The following is a 17,796-nucleotide window of genomic DNA, read 5'->3' as shown; positions in this document are numbered from 1 at the left end:
TGATCATTTTATATTTTAGTTGTTTTTAAATTTAATTTTTGTATTTTTAAAAGTTACAGTTTCCATCCTACACTTTACTGTCACGTAGCAATTTACACGCTAAATTATTCTATTATTTAGTTTATTTGACACTCACTAAAAATATAAACAATATCAGTAATAATTTTTTAAAATATTGTAAAAACAAGTAAATAATAAGATAATAAGAATAAATTTTTCTAATTTATTTTAATTAGATTGATTGAGTGAAGAATTAATAAAAAATAAATGAATTAAAACTCGATCAAATCGAGAATCCAGTTTAATAACCAAGCCTGAAATTTGGAACCCAGCCAAAAAGCCGAGAGAGGAAGACACAATTTCCACGGCACCAGAATTCTCAAATCACAACATCAAAAGCTCATCACCCGTAAGGCCGTAACGCCACCTGTCCAGGGTGCACCAATGATCTCGAGATATAGATTTACGTAGTCGTCTTATCCCAACCCCAAAACAACTCGCCAATATCTCGCGGGCTTACTTGTCAATCACTTGGTGACCCATTTTGTTACCAAACCCACCCCCATTCTCCCCCTTATTTACAATATCTTGCCATTCCAATCCTGGACCCCGCTTAACAAGCCTGACCATACCAAAATTATCCCTCTCCTAATTAATCGTGTACATGTCAGCATAGAATCATCTCTCTAAGCCCACATTCTGACACGTGTCGAACACCCACTAATCCTAGGCAAAACGTGAATAAAATAACAGGCATACCTACCTGCTGTCTTGTCTCATAACATGTCACAAAGCAAGTAACAATGTGGTTAGCTAGTGTTCTTCTTTGATCATCTTCTCTTCTCTATTAGTTTTTTTTTTTTGTTCATCATTAATCACCTTCTTTTTTCTTCGTTAATGGATTGATTTAATTAAGCTAGTGGCGGAAATTCTGCAGTTTTTTTATTGGTGAGTGCCTTTCTTTCACACCATATTCATTGTTGTTGTTGCATGATTATAATAATGTTAATTTAGTTTCTGATAATGACATTAGATTAGTCTTAATGACTGTTCATTTGGAACTTGGCGACCGATTATTTTTTTCGTTTTGGATGTTCTTGCTTGTTGTTTTGAGAAATGGTGAAAGAATAGGGAACCTGTCATCTATGGTTTCAGGGTTGAAACAAAAAAAGCCGAATTTCAGCCACGAGTTTTAGTGTTAGGTTGTGTAGTTAGGAGAATAATTCTTGGTAATTAGTTTGCAGGAGAAGAGGGAAGGGAGCATGGAATCTGTATGTGATTTTTGTGGAGTGGAAAAGGCAGTAGTTTATTGTAAACCAGACTCCGCAAAGCTGTGCGTGCACTGTGATGGATGCGTGCATTCGGCTAACTTTTTGTCGCGGAGGCATCGGCGTTCGCTGCTATGTGATAAGTGCAGTTCACTGCCTGCAGTGGCGCGGTGCTTCGATGAAAAGTTGTCTATTTGTCAAGGATGTGATTGCAGTGCAAATGGATGTTCAAGCTTGGGGCATCAGCTTCGGGCGCTGAATTGTTATACAGGGTGTTATTCCTTGGCTGAGTTTTCGAAGATTTGGTCGTCGGTTCTTGAGGGATCCTCTTCAGGAGGCTTTGATTCAGGATGGGATTCACTCAATTCTGCGCCAATAAATGAGAATTGCATTAGTAGTTGCTTGGAACAAAGGGATAATGAGGGGTCATTCGGCTTGTTTACTGGAAAGTTGAATGAACTAGAATCTTGTTCCAAGCTTGAGCCTTGGAGGGGGCCGCCGAGCATCATCATGCCGAATCCAAATTACATGCCTTGTTGTAGAGATCAGGTGTCTATGTTTCCAGAAGTGACAAATCTGCCGAAGGTAACGTTTCATACCGACAATTTTCGCTGATTGGAACTGCAACATAGATGGTTTTATTTTGGCTATTTTTTCTATTATACTAGCCCTTTTCACTAGGTTTTGTAAGCTGCTTAATTCTAAGGAAAAGCTAGTTAAATCTAATACAGATCTTTTCAATTCTGCAGCAGGGTTGCTCCATCTTTAAGGATATTGGACTTCCGGATGGTGAAGATCTCTGTGAAGGTCTCAACTTGGACGATATACCATTGGACTTTGAAAACAGTGACGAAATATTTAGTTGTTCAGAAACTCAAAGCAAATATCAGTTTGGGGATGTAGGAAAAGACTGCATGTTAATGGAGAAAAACTTATCAGTTACCGGGTCTAATGGTCCTATCGAGAATACTATAGAGGTTTTTTCTCTATAATTTTCTTCTACAGCTATCTTCAATTATATGTCTGTTAGTTATTCTTTCCATATCGCATGACTAATATGAGGTAGTCAGATATTGTTAATTTGCAGCATTATGCGACTACTTGTATTGAAACCAAACCATCGTTGCTGACTGCTACCTTTGTGTTGCTTTTTTAGGTGTCATCATCGGGACAACTGGAATGTGCTGCTTTCCAATCATCCTGTGTTTCTGGGCCAGCTAGCGCAATGCAGACCATAAGTGGTAATGCTAATTGCAGCATATTTACGAATCCCAGTTGCTGCAAAAACCTCAATCTAGGATTCCCTGCTGTTTCTGGACAAGTTCATTCAAGCATGTCTCTTCCACTATCCAACATAATTGGTGAAAGTAGTGCAGCTGATTATCAAGATTGCGGATTATCACCACTATTTCTGACTGGTGAATCACCATGGGAATCGCATTTGGATGCTAGCTCGCCGCAGGCAAGAGACAAGGCTAAGATGAGATACAATGAAAAGAAGAAGACGCGAACGTATGTGCTTGAACTCGTGCTTCACAAATTTTTGTGGTGTTTACTATAAAAAATTCTGCTTACTTTCAACTCTAAGAGATTTCACTCAATTGTGATGTTTTTGCAGTTTCAGCAAGCAAATCAGATATGCCTCTCGTAAAGCCAGGGCTGATACTCGAAAACGAGTAAAAGGTAGATTTGTTAAAGCTGGGGAAGCATATGATTATGATCCGCTTCTGTCAAGCAACTTCTGAGCCAGATTACCGAATCTTTTATCCCTTTCCTTACAAGAGAATACTGAAAAGTAAATAACAAGGTAATGAACTCTCCACTTGCTTAATGTTCATGCATAATTTTCCATGTATGCTATCTGTTTTCCTTCTGGTTTCCAATCAAGCTGATTTATTTTTTGAATGCAATGGCAGATCTTTAGCACTAGTATACCCCTGGATTGTTTGAGTTGGACAAGCAGATCACATTTCTTGGCAGCAAGTGAACTGCTTCAACCATCATTTTTCTCAAAGATTCTTCTACTGGAGATCCTCTCTAGCCTTTCGCCACCACCTCCACCATCTTGCCGTAGGGCAACACCCTTATTGGCAGTCAATTTTGGCCGTTGTAGATGCATATTATCTCCTAGTTTCTCTATTCAATGTAATAAATTTTGATCCAATTATATATAGTTGTTAGGTTCAAATAAAACCTTAACCTCAATTTATCAGAATAATAAATGTCAATTTCTACTTCTCTTGTTGTTCTTGTATTTAATTTGCTGCACATTTGCAGCCCCTAGCTTAAAACGCCTTGCTATCTTATTTGTTCATATCCAGAACTCTACAAGAAAGTTCCTGCAATGGGATGGTTCTTACCATTGTTAGACTCAAGCCATGACTAAAATGATATGAAAGCAAAGATGAATAAAGCAAGCCTGCTGTATGAAGTCCTTGATAAATCGTATCTATCTTCTTTGGGATGACAAGTTATCATGCTTTACGGGCTGCAATGTGGACCTTTCTTAGACACTAGCTAGTAGCTACAACATTATCAATCTTGTCTCTTGGACCACTGCCTAGACAACATAAGATGGCGCTCTCTGTGCTGATATAGCTACCACTCATCATCTATCCTTTGTGATGTAATGCCATTTCTTGTCGATAGTGCTGCTATTAACATCGGGTAGAATATGTTGCTTCTGCTTAATGCATTTTGCAACTTGGAATTTTCAAGGAAAATGCCACTTGAATCATTGTAAACAGTTCATTCTTTGTTGTCATGTCTGCTTCTCTTGCGTGAATCAATGGTCGAGACCATTCCTCTCCAAACCAACAAAAATGGAAGGTGTTTCAGCATCTTCATTACCACAAATAATTATAAAATTCCGGTTGATATTTTCCTGTTTAAAAAAGCTGAGGAAAAATAGATTACTACTGTAATGAAAACTTTGCAGGTAATTAGGCAAATCACTTGCATATGACCATCTTCATAGCTTCATCTTTATTATTCTGAAAGGTCAATCTTTTTACACAGTTTGCTACACGAGAGATTTTCCCTTACCTTTTGATCTAAATGATTACACACTATTTATAACCAAAAAGAAAAGTACACACACCAGAAAAACATTACTTTGGACAAAAAAGAGGTGATAAAATTAGAAAATTTCCAGAGAAAAAAAAAATACATTTTCTGATTTAATTTGATCTCTTTCAGAGGATTTCATGGAGACAATGATTCCAGGGTATCCTCTATTTCATCACCCATCTTTCTGTCTGTGTTTTTCTCCTCTCTTCCTTTTCCAGGATTCCAAGCAGCTGCTATGGTCTCTGTATTTTCTTGGATATATATGGTGGTGCATATAACAGAAAAATTGACTGATCAATTTTATCACCCACTTGCAACAATTCTCATATGCACCCAAAACCCTTCAAGTGACAGTTTTGTGTTCTCTCCATCAATAAATCTCAAGAAAAAAAATCCTTGAACAGCACCAGAAAACTAAAAAAAAGGGAAGAAAAAAGGGACAGAAAAGGTGAAAGAGAGAAGCAGAATCAAAGAAACAAAAAGGGCATTTTAAGTGATCCAGAGCTCTTCTTTTCAAGATTAGAATTGCACTGCCTTCTTTCTCTCCAACTCACAATAGTTGGAAGCAACAACTCAGTTGAAGCCCCTATGAGATATCTTTGTGTAAGATTTTGGCATGTGTTGCATAGCATGCATCTAACATGCCTTTGAGCTAGGAAATTTGCTCCATGCACCCATTTGTCACATTTTTGACATAAAAATGCATCATCTGCTTGACAATATAATGATGCCCTTGATCCACACAGCTCACAACAAACCAATCTTGAGGTTGCCTTAGATGAAACCACCTCTTCGCCACAAGAACCGCCTTGGTTATTTCTCTCCTGATGAATACCCCTACACATTTTCAGAATCTCTCTCAAAATGGAATGGACAAAAAGAAAGATGGAAGAGGGCCATTTATATAGTAATAATGTTCACCTTCATTTCCATGGAAGCAAAATTGTGTCCTAGAATTTTAGCATATGACATGAATGCCACTACTCGACAAAATGGTCACAATTTTTCCCTTTCTCAATGTCCTATCCTTCCCCATCAGAAGTTTCTGTCACCTTTACGCCTTGCTCAGAAACTTGTGGATGAGAAAAATAGTCTGAGAAAAGAAACTTGAGGTGGGTTCGATTCAATGCACCAAAGGGTCTATTTTTGTGATTAAAAACTAGAGAAAATTGTGACTCCACTAGAAATGATTGAAACTGAAAAGAGTACTAAACAAGATTAAGTAAGTTACAAGCTTTATGAGATGCTTGAAGGCAATTTATGAACCATGATCTTTGTTGTTGAGTGGTTACCAGGTCCATTTTTTGTTACTAAAGAAGGGTTTTGCATGGCCAGGAATTAAAGCCTCCTTGGAGGTGGGAACCTACCATCGATCATACATGCAAGTTCCTTGCATGTACAGAGGGCTCAAATTGATTTGTCTAGTTTTACTCTTGGGTCGACGGGGCATTTGGTCCTTCTACTAAGTTTTATCTTAGTTTGGTCCCTTACTTTCACTCATCTTGATGTGTCAATCTTCAGCTCTTTGTTTGTAGTTATTTGGTCCTTCTATCACTGACAACGTTAAATCACACCATTAAAAGCAACCACGATGCAAACTCGCAACATCTACTCTGATATTTGAGTTTCAAATACATTTCATACGACATAATCGCATGATTATCATGTAAATTGGCAACATCCATTGATGATTATTATGTAAACTCACAACATTCACTCTGATATTTGAGTTTCAAATACATTTCATACGACACAAATTTTGTACGATCATTATGTAAACTCGTAGCATCTGCTATGCCACAACCATGACTAAAACAACGATTTAAATCCATACAAAACGGTATGATTTAATGCGAGATGAAACTAAAACAAAACAAAGAGTAAGTAGGACAACATTAAGACACATAAAAGTAAAGAGACTTAACTGATACAAAATTGAGAATGGAGGGACCAAATCAACCCGCTTAAACCTTCCTCTTTTCGTATGGTACCATTTGTTTTCAGACCATAAATCACTGCTGGTTTACGTGGAGAGCTGTGACTGGATCGGATGTCCAAGTCCACAATTTTGTAAGGGTTCATGTATTTGTCCATTTGACTGGTTGAAACGTGAGAGTTTCAAGTTCTTATTTACGCCATCCAAAATCGAAGAAATGGAGAAAATGGAAAACTACTTATTTTTGGCACAATCAAAGATTTTTTTGTTATTGTTTTATGAAAAAAAAAAAAAAAAAACACTACCATGTTTCGTTAAAAATAAAAAAGTAACTTAACTGATCAAACGTTAAGTTTGATCCTCCATAATCAAGAGTTCAAGTCTTCTTAAAACCATTGAAAATTTACATGATCGTTAATTTCATAGCTCATGAGATTAATTGAAATGCGCGCAAGTTGATTCTGACACTCATGTTAATAAAAAAATAATCTTTAATTTTTTAAAAATAAAAAAAAAGTAATTTTGTATTCACTATCCTCAAATAAAACAAAAGCATTTTTTATTTTTATAATGGCGAACAACAAACCCAAACCCAATCCCAAAGGTTGTGCCACAAATGTTTTTTGTGATTACGAGGATGCCAAGGTACTATGATTAAAATATGTTATCTAACCGACCTTAAAGCAAGAAAATAGAAAGTTAACATGTGTCATGTGCTCCAAGATGGGAACTTTTTCAAGGTTTTCACATCAAGCTTTCTCTGGTCTTCCATGGAGTCCTACTTGCTAGATGCTGTTCTTGTTGTGTGCTTGTGTTTTTTCCTTGTCCATTAATCTTAAATAAACCCAACCCATCACACGTTTTGTGGCTGGTAATTACTCACTTGAATTATTTAAACTTAATTAAAAAATTCCTAATCACCCAAAAAAAGAATTAATCTGCTTGCGTAAAAGGAGAGAGTTGAAATTAAGGGAATGAAGGAGAGGTTGGCCTCTCATTGATGTGGATTAATACCTAAACATCTATTTTTCACTCCCTATATATCTCTTATAGTAGGTGAGCATTAGCCTGCATGTCTACGTTATCCTGACGGGGATTTAAATTATTTTAAAAATAATAAAAAATTTATAGATCTTGGAAAAATATTTTTACATTGTAATTAAACTTGAAATTATCTTCTATTGATATATCTCTTATTTATTTTAGCAACCATGGTGTTTTTAACTAGAATAATTGTTTTTGTTTTTTTAAAAATATATATTAATTGTTAAAGTAAATATTTTTTTATTAAAATTTAAATAAAAATTTATAATAATAATTAAAAATCATGTCAAAACTAAAGAATAAATAAATATGATAATTTCTTTTTTTTTGAAGTGTAAATAAAAAAAAACCGAAGAAGAAGAAAAAGCCAGCAAAAACTAGGCCCAATGTCTAGCCCATCATCAACAGGGCAGCTGAGCCCGCATGTCTAACCTGTATTTTTTATTAAAAAAGAAAAAGACATGTCGTCGATCCTAGAAGCTAGACTCCTCGACGGTTCCTGCATTTCGTTTCGTTGTTTTTCTAGAAGATGGTATCATATCAAGCTAGGAAGTAGGAAGCACGTAGATATTACAGGCCTCAGCAAGTATATATTGTTATTCAGTACCACTCTAAAAAAAGAAAGAAAAGAAATTATTGAAAAACATGGTCTAACACTAAACATAGTCTGGTTTGAAAATGTCAATGTTACTAGAACTCTCAAGTATATTAATTAGCAAGGAGATCATTAGTTGAAGCTTGCGCTGTCTTCAAAGTATTACCAGGTATCTTACAAGGCTTTCGAGTGACAGTGTAGGGTGTCGGGTATATGCTCTCAGCTGCAATATTAGCTATGAGATATATTCATTATTTTCATTGCTATCACTGCCACCACCTCCTCCTCCTCCTCATCTGGTCAAAACCAACTCAACACCAACTGAAACTAAAGATTCAACCAGTAATGATGGTAATATTTTGGCCCCGATCCTATATGAAATTTTGCATCAACTTGCTTTACTAATCATATTTGATGTGGTTATGTGTACAGCAATTTAATAAGGTTTATGTTATGGCTGTGCACAAAAGTTTGTGAAGGGAATAGGAACGGATGATGTGCACAAAATGAAATTTTGAAGTGCATCCACATAGGGTTGTTATGTGTTCAAGAAACTGCCGCTGACAGACCTTCAATGTCACTGATTGTCATGATGCTCAATGGTTACACTATAACCTCTCCAGCGTCATCGCAGCCTGGTTTTTATGTGTCAATGGAAAATTCTGGACCAGTTTCAGGGACAGAAGATTCTGGTTCAACTCAGTAGCCATTTTCATCACAACAATCTATAAATGGGGTTTCGATCACTGAATTAGATCCTCGCTAGTGGTGTGAAATTGCTATATGGAGACATTGCCAGTTCAGTAATTGGGTTCCCACGACTGGAATAGAGGTTATGTTTCTGTTAGTTAACAGAAGAAAATAGTGAATTCATGCTCCTACGAGGTGATATTTATATGGTAAATAGTTTTGATCGGTTTCACTGTCTTAAGCAAGATGTAGAGAGCATTTTTGGTTTCCTATAGGTGAATTGTATTTGCTATAATAAAAGTAATTTCGATAACCTTTTGTCTTACTAACAGTGCTTGATTAACATGCATAAAATGTTATCAGAACCAAGTACAAATTTTGCAGAATTTTCCAGTTGCAGAACCCGGAGAAATATATGAAATAAGCAAGGAAATGCTGCATATATAACAAGTCGAATGACCTATCTTCAGATTTTCATAAGCAGGGTTACTTAGTGAAAAGTTATCAGTAGACATTAAATCTTTCTAGTCTTTTGATTTTGAGATTCCATGTATGTTTTCCTCTTCTTACAATTGCATTCGTTTTGAAAATTCAGTCTCTGGAATAGCCCAGACAGATGGACTTGGCCAAATTGAAACTGCTACACCTGAAACATTTTACCGAGGTAGATTTCGATATGATGGCCAGATAAATTCTTTTCTCACAAACTCCTCACTTAGCCAATCATATGATGGGCTGTGTTTCCAAAAAGTCCCTGACGAGAATTGTCCACCTGCTTCACATTTAGATGCTCCTTGTCAGCAACATATCATCACCAGTTCTAAGTGTTAGAAAGGTCAATCCTCAACTCATCATGATTTAGATCAAATGGAACGTATGACAATCTTCCTGTCCACGTTTATATTCTGATATAAATGAAAACAAACTGAGCCCCGCTTCTGCGATGCTGATTTCAGACATTAGAGTACTAAAACATGAACTTGGTGTAGTTTCATTTTTTAAATTTCTGTCATTATTCCTCGTTGAGGTTTCAAAGTGGCTCTTTGTTATGTTATTAATGAATGTATCTGATAATTCTGATGATTTATTGATTCTTTGCATGTCTTTTTTGAGTTGGTGAATCCTTGTATGCTGACAGCTTCCTCTCTTCTCATTGCCCTCTTCTGATGATTTAAGTTGGTTGGAATGCTTGATTCAGAGGGATATTTACTGCCAGCCAAAGTTTCCAGCCCTGATTTTGATGCAATGATATGCCATAACATGAACAAGAGAGTGACATGACTACAGAGGAGAGTCAAAGTTTTGATAGTAATTTACATGGTGCCAAAGTGTTCTTTCTGTTAATATGTTACTTCCAGAAACTTGGTGAGTTTTAAATCGAATTTCATCCACAGTATGTCCCATTTTTTAGTATGTTATCGAGATTTGCTTCTCGTGTCTTAGCTTCCTGATGTTCCATCTTTGGTTAAAGCCCATGTTTTCATTCTTGGAGTACGATGTTCAGGTCTTTTTTTTTTACACGGTTGGTTCAGCTATCGATAGGCTCTTCCTTTGTTTTTTAATAATCAGCTATTGGAAAACCTTGATCCAGAACCTCGAGCTGGTATTCAGTGAGCCAACATGGACTCGGAGGTCAGTGATTTCGATGGATTTCCGGAATATCTATATATAGTTTTCGTCCGTCTCGTCTGTTTGAAAGGGGCATAGACAAAGGCCGATTTTGTTTTGGGACTGCAACAAATTTCCAGATTTGGTCGGATCCACGACCTATTCTCAGTTGGGGAATCTTCCTGCGACTAAGCTATTTGTCTGGCCAGTCGCTTCTCTGTGGGTTCTTGGGAAAGAGTCTCATCTAGGAATTAGTAAAAAACAGAACCAAAGAGGGTTTGGCAGGTCTATGGTGGCCGACGTTATTGGGGGATGTCACATAATTCGTGCGTTCTGCTTTCAAAGGGCTTTCTTTAATTAGTTCTATTCCACCGCCGGTCCTATCACTATCAGTAGTAAACACGAATTCCTTTATTCAATTTAGTTCTCCTCCCTAACGTGCCGATCCGGGATACTCCGAAGGGCGACTAGATCAGTCCATTGAGGGAGGCGGAAAAGGCCCATTTGGCACTCTTTGTGCCCGAACTATCTGGATGATGTTTTTTGTACCATTCTATTAAGTGGTACTGTTAATACCATGAAGATCGTGGTCGAATAAGGCCCATAAACATCTTTGAATTCCGTTCCGTCACCCTCTGCTTCTTACTCGAGAATGCTTCTTTTGATCGGTACTTAGCTCAGTTATTTCAGAACGCACCTTGCCTCAGTTTAAGTCTCTTTCCTCGTCTCCGGTATCTTCATCTCTGGCCTGCTCCGCATCTGATCAAATTCTGTATCTGCTGTTTGCTAGCAGCAGACTCTCCTCCTCCCACTCAACAAAGGGAATACCATCTGAGTCTATTTGTGTGGAGGTCAGCTTCACTATTTTTACCCCAGGTGAACCTTGTAAGCTGACATCCTCATTTTTCTATTGACTTCTTCCACAAAATTCACTGTTTGGGACGCCCAGACAGATGGACATGGCTCAAGACACTGCTATTGTACGACAAAAAGGATATTTGAGTTTAAATGTTAAGAGGATAGTTATAAGATACCACTCGAGGATTCACCCGTGCTGAGGCTTGAGTCACTAGTCCGGAGTTGACTCAGGTCAACCTAAACTTTGACTTTTGTTTCTTAAAAACTCAATATAACTTTGTTTTGGTGAAAAGAAGAAAGGGTTTCCACTTACCTTAACCTCGCCTTGACCCAGGCATCGAGTTAGCGGGTTCCTAGTATGATGCCAGGCAGAGCCGGATCTTATAATTATGGTCAGAAGCTGGTGAATATTTGAATTCTGTATATGTTTGATAGGTTCACAAACAAAAACTACTGGCAATATGCATAAGCTGATAGAGAAGTGTGAATATTTCTAATTATTCTGTGAGCAGACCATTGAAAAGAGTTGTTTCTAGATTTAAAATTGGCCCCAGTCCTTGGATTTTCTGTTTGTATCTATTCCCACCTTCAAAGAAAACAAATACAAATACACAGAGATTGGTTTGACTTAGTCAGAAAGAAAGTAGTTTACTTTCTTAGACATCTCTTGTGACTGATACAATAATACAGGTGAAATCCTTGTTCTTTCATAAGCTTGGACTTTCTTGAACAAAATCCAGCCCTCTCACCCTACATTAACCTCGTAATTTTCTTATTGAAACCCTTCAGAAATTTCATATATGTGTCTGGTTTAAGTTCAATATTTTCATGTCAAACTTAATGCATTTCTCATTCATTCTTCCTCTGCAGCCTTCACCGAACTGACAATTATGCAATCGATGATGTTAGATGCTAGTTTCTTACTCTTGGTTTCATGTATTCTTCATTTTTACTACCTTTCTAAAGGCCAAGAAGTTACATACTGTGATAATTCCATGAATTACACTTCTGGGAGTGCCTATCAGCAGAACCTAAATCTTACCCTCACTTCATTAGCTGCAAATGCTTCTTTAACAGGCTACTATATCTCTACTGTGGGGCAGAACCCCAATCTGGTTTATGGACTCATAAATTGTCCAGGTTTTATATCCAACGAAGTTTGCAAAACCTGTGCAAATTCTGTCACTACAAAGATCATCCAACTGTGTCCTAACCAGAAGTCTGCTTCTGTATGCAACGAGAATTGTTCGCTACAGTACTCGGACTCGCAATTTTTCTCAACTGCTGACAGTGCTATAAGGCTTTCTGTTTTCAGCTCGCAGAATGCAGATGACCCCTTTCTTTTCAGGAGTCAATTAGGAAGTTTGCTTGGGAACATCTCAAACAACGCTGCAGCTGACACTTCAAGATTAGCAGTTGGGAGGACTAGTTACACAAGTTCTATTTACATAAATGGTATGGCTCAGTGCACCAGAAACTTAACAGGATCTGAATGTCTTCTCTGCCTTCAAATTATTATCAGCTATATTACATCGCTTTCGAGTGACAGTGTAGGTTTTCGGGTATATACTCTCAGCTGCAATATTCGCTACGAGATATATTCATTCTTTTCATTGTCATCACTGCCACCACCTCCTCCTCCTCCTCCATCAACTCCAACTCCTCCTCCATCAACTCCAACTCCTCCTCCATCGGTCCAACCCAATTCAACAGCAACTGCAACAAATGATTCAACTAGTAATGATGGTGATATTTTGGCCTTGGTCCTATATGAACTTTTGTATCAACTTGGTTTATTCTATAACCATATTTGATTTAGTTATATCAAAGCAATTTAATATGGTTTATGCTATGGATGTGCACAAAAGTTTGTCAAGGGAATAGGAACTGATGATGTTCTGAATATAACTGTTTCTGCAGGAAAAAGTCCCAACACTGTTGGTACCGTGGTCATATCAGTTGCCGTTACTTTGGCAGTGATTACAGCCATTCTTTGTGGTTTCTTATTTTGGAAAAAGCGAAAGACAAAGAGAGTTGGTGACATAGTTCATCATTCTAGACATGATGACAGCCAACCATGTAGCCGTGAGTTTCTAAATCTTTTACATATATTGCAATGAAGATAACCAAGTGCTATGTACAGGCATCGTACAGAAAACTAGAGAAGACATGATTGAAGATTAACACACCCAGGTGTGGAGCCAGGATATAAGGTTTGGGGGCCAAATTAAAAAACAATTTCTAAGAAGGGTCAAAAGTTAAAATTTACTGATTTTAAGGCCAAAATTTAAAATTATCCAAAGGGGGAGGCAGGGGAAAAAACTTTTTTGCAGGGGCCGGCCCCCCTGCCAACCACCCCCTGAAAAAACCGGCCTGTTAGCATTATAGCATTAGCATTTCTAATGTGATGCCCTGCAGAGGGAATTTAAGATATTACGGAGTCAGAATAATTTTTTCTTTTTAACTATTTGTTGATCAGCTGGTGCTGATGAAGAAGGTTATACTACCATAGATTCACTTTCAATTGGACTAAATACACTCAGGGAAGCAACTGGAAATTTCTGTGATGAATATAAGCTTGGACAAGGTGGCTTCGGTCCAGTTTACAAGGTATCCTTTCTTCAGTACATTTGATGCATGCCAAACATTTACCTACATTTTACTGAATGATACTGGTTGAAATACTTTCAGGGAAAACTACGTAACGGAACGGAAATTGCTGTAAAAAGGCTTTCAAATAGCTCAAGACAGGGTTTAGAAGAGCTCAAAACAGAAGTACTGTTGGTTGCTAAACTGCTCCATCGGAACCTGGTATGGCTGTTGGGTTTCTGCTTAGAAGAAGAAGAGAAGCTACTTGTCTATGAGTACCTGCCTAATGGGAGCTTGGACAAAGTCTTATTCGGTATTGCTCTTCTCCAATCATTTATTGTTATCGGCCCTGTCTATGCTAAGCAAGTGCATTGCCATTATTTCAGAGATATCTCTGTCTTAGGACAAAAAAAATCAGAATAATGCTTTCACCGAACCGTAATATAGCTTCAGATAACTACTTCCAAAATGGGATTTCTTTTCTTTCTCCTAGAACGATCTAAACAGAACTTGATATCTCAACATTGTCTATGCTAATGATGATTCCGATTTTGGGTGAGGTAGATCAAAATAAACGGTGTAGTCTGGAATGGGAGCGACGACACGAAATCATCATTGGAATTGCGCGAGGACTACTTTACCTGCACGAAGACTCTCAGCTCAGGATTATTCATCGAGATTTGAAAGCTAGTAATATCCTGTTAGATGAATCTATGCAACCTAAAATCTCTGATTTTGGGCTGGCCAGGCTTTTCTCGGGAAGTCAAACTCAAGGCAATACCAATCGAATTGCTGGCACATAGTAAGTGCTAAACTCTTGATTCTATTTCAACTTTCTGATGAAAGCTTCTATGATATGTGACTTAACAGTTATATTCTTTGGCCTTTAATGGAAGACTTACTTTCTGTTTCTGACTTTACTGAAATGAAAGTGGTTACATGGCACCGGAGTATGCTAAAAAGGGGCACTTTTCAACTAAATCCGATGTCTACAGCTTTGGTATTCTTGTTTTGGAGATTGTCACGGGTCAAAAGATCTCTAGTTTCCGCCACACAATAAATCTTCAAAGCTGTGTAAGTACGCTGGTGAATTGTTTTCTCTTGCGTAAGAAAAATGTAGCTGCCATTATTGGGCAAAACTTGAGTGTTTTAATTCGTTCCAGGCATGGCAACACTGGACTAATGGAACAGCTTTAGAGTTGGTGGATCCTACATTAGGTGGCCAATGGCCAGAAAATGAAATTTTGAATTGCATCCACATAGGGTTGCTATGTGTTCAAGAAGCTTTCGCTGACAGACCTACAATGTCACAGATTGTCATGATGCTGAATGGTTACACTATGACCTCTCCCGCGCCATCACGGCCAGGATTTTACGTGTCAAAGGCAAATTCTGGATCAGCTTCAGGAACAGATGATTCTGGTTCATCTCCGTTGCCAGTGTCATTACAACAATCTGTGAATTGTGTTTCGATCACTGACTTATACCCTCGGTAGTGATGTGAAATTTTTATATGGAGACCTTTCTAGTTCAGCAATTGGGTTCGCATGACTGGCACACAAGTTATGTTTGTGCTAGTTGACAGCTGAAAATAGAGAATCCATGCTCCTGTGAGGTGATATTTATATGGAAACTAGTTTTGTTTGGTTTTACAGTTGACTGGAAATTTAAGCAAGTTGTAGAGATTTTGATATGCTGGCCTGATAAATTCTTTTCTCACAAACTCCTCACGTAGCCAACCATATGATGGGCTGTGTTTCCAAAAATTCCTTTACAAGCACTGTCCACCTGCTTCACATTTAGATTCTTCTTGATGAGTAAAATATTATCACCGAGGTCAATCCTCAACTCATCATGGTTTAGATCAAATGGAAATATATGACGAGCTTCCTTTCTATGTTCACATTCCATGCATTCTCTTTCACACCGAGGCAGGCAAATATTGCTCTCCATTTAAAGATGAAAGTAGATTCGAGGAAAACACCTGACAAGGAAAATAAGTTTCTTTCTGATATAAATTATATAAAAAAAAGAGCCCCATTTCTATGGTGATGATTTTCAGACATCAGTGCATCACTGGTAGAAAAACTTGGTAGAGAATTTGTTTTTGGAATTTCTAGTACATGAATTCCTGTCATTATTACTTGTTAAGCACAATGGTTTCGCTTTATTATCTCACTCGGGGTCTAGCAAAAGGCTCAGGTTGGGGGTTGACCCTATCAACCTAACATTTGACCTTTTTTTTAAAAAAGAAAAACAAATTAAGATCCATTTAATAAAAAAAAATGGTTTTTTCATGGCACATCTCAGGACAGGCCTTGGGTTGGCATGTCGACAGGTTGATCTATTAGGCGGGTCTGGTCAAAAGCCGGTGTGTTGGGTAATTCCAGAACTCAAACACACACAAATTTACGTGGTTCGGCAACTTGCCTACTCCACGGAGCTACTGGTTTGTATTAATCAAGCTTAGAAACAATACAAACAACAAAACAAGGAGGAGGAGAAAATCTTCTCTACTCAACTCAAGCTCTCTCTCTCACGTTTTTCTCTCTGTGTTTTCACTCTTCTCTGCGTTCTTCACTCAACAACACTCCAGCTCTTCACTGAGCATACATATATATTAAGCTAGGAGTGAAGGGCATGAATCATGCCATGATTTATGCCCACCGTTTGCCTCCACTTGTGCTAAGTGGAGATTAGGTATTCCCACTAAGCACATAGTGGAGGTGGGACATTGCTTGTCTCCAAATAGCTAACAATCTCCCACTTGGAGACAAACAATGAAATCATCATTTATCCTTGAAGACCAACTGAAGTTTTACACAACTTCAGTTTATCAAGTGTAACTCCTTTGGTTAACATGTCAGCTGGATTCTTGCTTCCACAGACCTTTTCTAGCATCAGTTGTTCATCGTCTAGCAATTGTCGGATGAAGTGATATTTGATCTGAATATGCTTCGTCCTGGAGTGAAATGCTGGATTCTTGGCAAGGAAGATTGCACTCTGACTGTCGCTATACAAAGTACCTTTTCCATTCAACTTGCCCAATTCCTTCAGGAAACTCTACAGCCATACGATCTCTTTTGCAGATTCTGAGACTGCAACATATTCAGCTTCTGTTGTTGAAAGAGCGACGATCTTTTGCAAGGTAGAACTCCAGGAAACAGCAGTCCCTCCTAGAGTATATACATATCCTGTAGTGCTCTTTCGGCTATCAACATCTCCTGCTAGATCAGCATCTACAAAACCTTCAAGTTTCAAACCATCAGCTGTGAAACTGAGACAAGTTTCCGAGGAACCTTTTAAGTACCTCATGATCCATTTGACCGCCTCCCAATGCTGCTTTCCAGGATTGCTCATATATCGGCTTACAACTCCCACTGCATGGGCAATGTCTGGTCTGGTACAGACCATAGCATACATCAAGGAGCCGATAGCTGAGGCGTATGGAATCTTATCCATGTATCCACTTTCTAGCTCAGTTTTTGGTGACTGATCTTTGCTGAGCTTGAAATGATTCCCCAGTGGTGTACTTACTGGTTTAGTATTATCCATACTAAACCTGCTGAGAACCTTCTTGACATACTCTGTTTGTGAAAGCTTTAGTACGTCTTTGTCTTTATCTCTGAAGATTCTCATGCCAAGTATTTGTTTAGCAGCTCCCAGATCCTTCATTTCAAACTGTTTTGACAACTGCTGTTTCAGCTTATCAATCTCCTCAATGCTGGATCCTGCAATCAACATATCATCTACATATAATAGTAGAATGATGTAGGAGTTGTCAAAATGTTTGACATAGCAACAATGATCAGCTTGGCATCTTGTATACCCGGAACTGCACATGAAGTTGTCAAACTTCTTGTACCACTGTCTTGGAGCTTGCTTCAAACCGTATAGGCTTTTCTGTAGCTTGCAGACTTGATGCTCCTTTCCTTGCATTGCAAACCCCTCTGGCTGTTGCATGTAAATATCTTCCTCCAAGTCACCATGAAGGAATGCTGTTTTTACATCTAACTGTTCAAGATGTAAATTTTCTGCAGCTACTATCCCCAGAACAACTCTGATTGTTGTGAGCTTCACAACTGGAGAAAATATCTCAGAGTAGTCAATGCCTTTCTTTTGTTGAAACCCTTTGACAA

The 17,796-nt window shown here is 38.0% G+C and overlaps 2 protein-coding genes across 4 annotated transcripts; both read left to right on the top strand.

Annotated features, from left to right (window-relative positions):
- Positions 1–791: 791 nt before the first annotated feature.
- LOC7485004 (putative zinc finger protein CONSTANS-LIKE 11) lies at positions 792–3,506 on the top strand. 2 transcript variants are annotated; one of them, XM_024605130.2, is made up of 6 exons: positions 792–948; positions 1,238–1,853; positions 2,018–2,245; positions 2,425–2,780; positions 2,887–3,075; positions 3,185–3,506. In XM_024605130.2, the coding sequence occupies exons 2-5, from the start codon at positions 1,263–1,265 to the stop codon at positions 3,011–3,013; spliced, it is 1,302 nt and encodes a 433-aa protein (XP_024460898.1). In that variant the 5' UTR covers positions 792–948; positions 1,238–1,262; the 3' UTR covers positions 3,014–3,075; positions 3,185–3,506. The 2 variants fall into 2 exon arrangements, with proteins under 2 accessions (XP_024460898.1, XP_024460899.1); XM_024605131.2 differs by lacking the exon at positions 792–948 and having other exon boundaries at positions 959–1,853; positions 2,887–3,063.
- An 8,178-nt stretch (positions 3,507–11,684) lies between these two features.
- Positions 11,685–15,350, top strand: LOC112328190 (cysteine-rich receptor-like protein kinase 44). 2 transcript variants are annotated; one of them, XM_024605215.2, is made up of 7 exons: positions 11,685–12,814; positions 12,989–13,153; positions 13,548–13,678; positions 13,760–13,970; positions 14,222–14,459; positions 14,590–14,731; positions 14,821–15,350. In XM_024605215.2, exons 1-7 carry the CDS (start codon positions 11,959–11,961, stop codon positions 15,151–15,153), a joined length of 2,076 nt encoding a protein of 691 aa, XP_024460983.2. In that variant the 5' UTR covers positions 11,685–11,958; the 3' UTR covers positions 15,154–15,350. The 2 variants fall into 2 exon arrangements, with proteins under 2 accessions (XP_024460983.2, XP_024460985.2); XM_024605217.2 differs by having other exon boundaries at positions 11,686–12,523.
- Positions 15,351–17,796: the final 2,446 nt, after the last annotated feature.

The sequence above is a fragment of the Populus trichocarpa genome, chromosome 7 (genome assembly GCF_000002775.5).
Source record: "Populus trichocarpa isolate Nisqually-1 chromosome 7, P.trichocarpa_v4.1, whole genome shotgun sequence".
NCBI classification, from domain to species: domain Eukaryota; kingdom Viridiplantae; phylum Streptophyta; class Magnoliopsida; order Malpighiales; family Salicaceae; genus Populus; species Populus trichocarpa.
Note: the sequence above shows the minus strand (reverse complement) of the source record. Positions and strands in the feature narration are given on the sequence as shown.

Bases quoted from the DNA above. Each gene is read 5' to 3' on its own strand.
- LOC7485004 (XM_024605130.2), top strand. From the start codon at position 1,263: ATGGAATCTGTATGTGATTTTTGTGGAGTGGAAAAGGCAGTAGTTTAT. The intron at 1,854-2,017 runs GTAACGTTTCAT...TCAATTCTGCAG, and splicing joins AAGTGACAAATCTGCCGAAG to CAGGGTTGCTCCATCTTTAA. The intron at 2,781-2,886 runs GTATGTGCTTGA...ATGTTTTTGCAG, and splicing joins GAAAAGAAGAAGACGCGAAC to TTTCAGCAAGCAAATCAGAT.
- LOC112328190 (XM_024605215.2), top strand. From the start codon at position 11,959: ATGCAATCGATGATGTTAGATGCTAGTTTCTTACTCTTGGTTTCATGT. The intron at 13,971-14,221 runs GTATTGCTCTTC...TGGGTGAGGTAG, and splicing joins CTTGGACAAAGTCTTATTCG to ATCAAAATAAACGGTGTAGT. The intron at 14,732-14,820 runs GTAAGTACGCTG...AATTCGTTCCAG, and splicing joins CAATAAATCTTCAAAGCTGT to GCATGGCAACACTGGACTAA.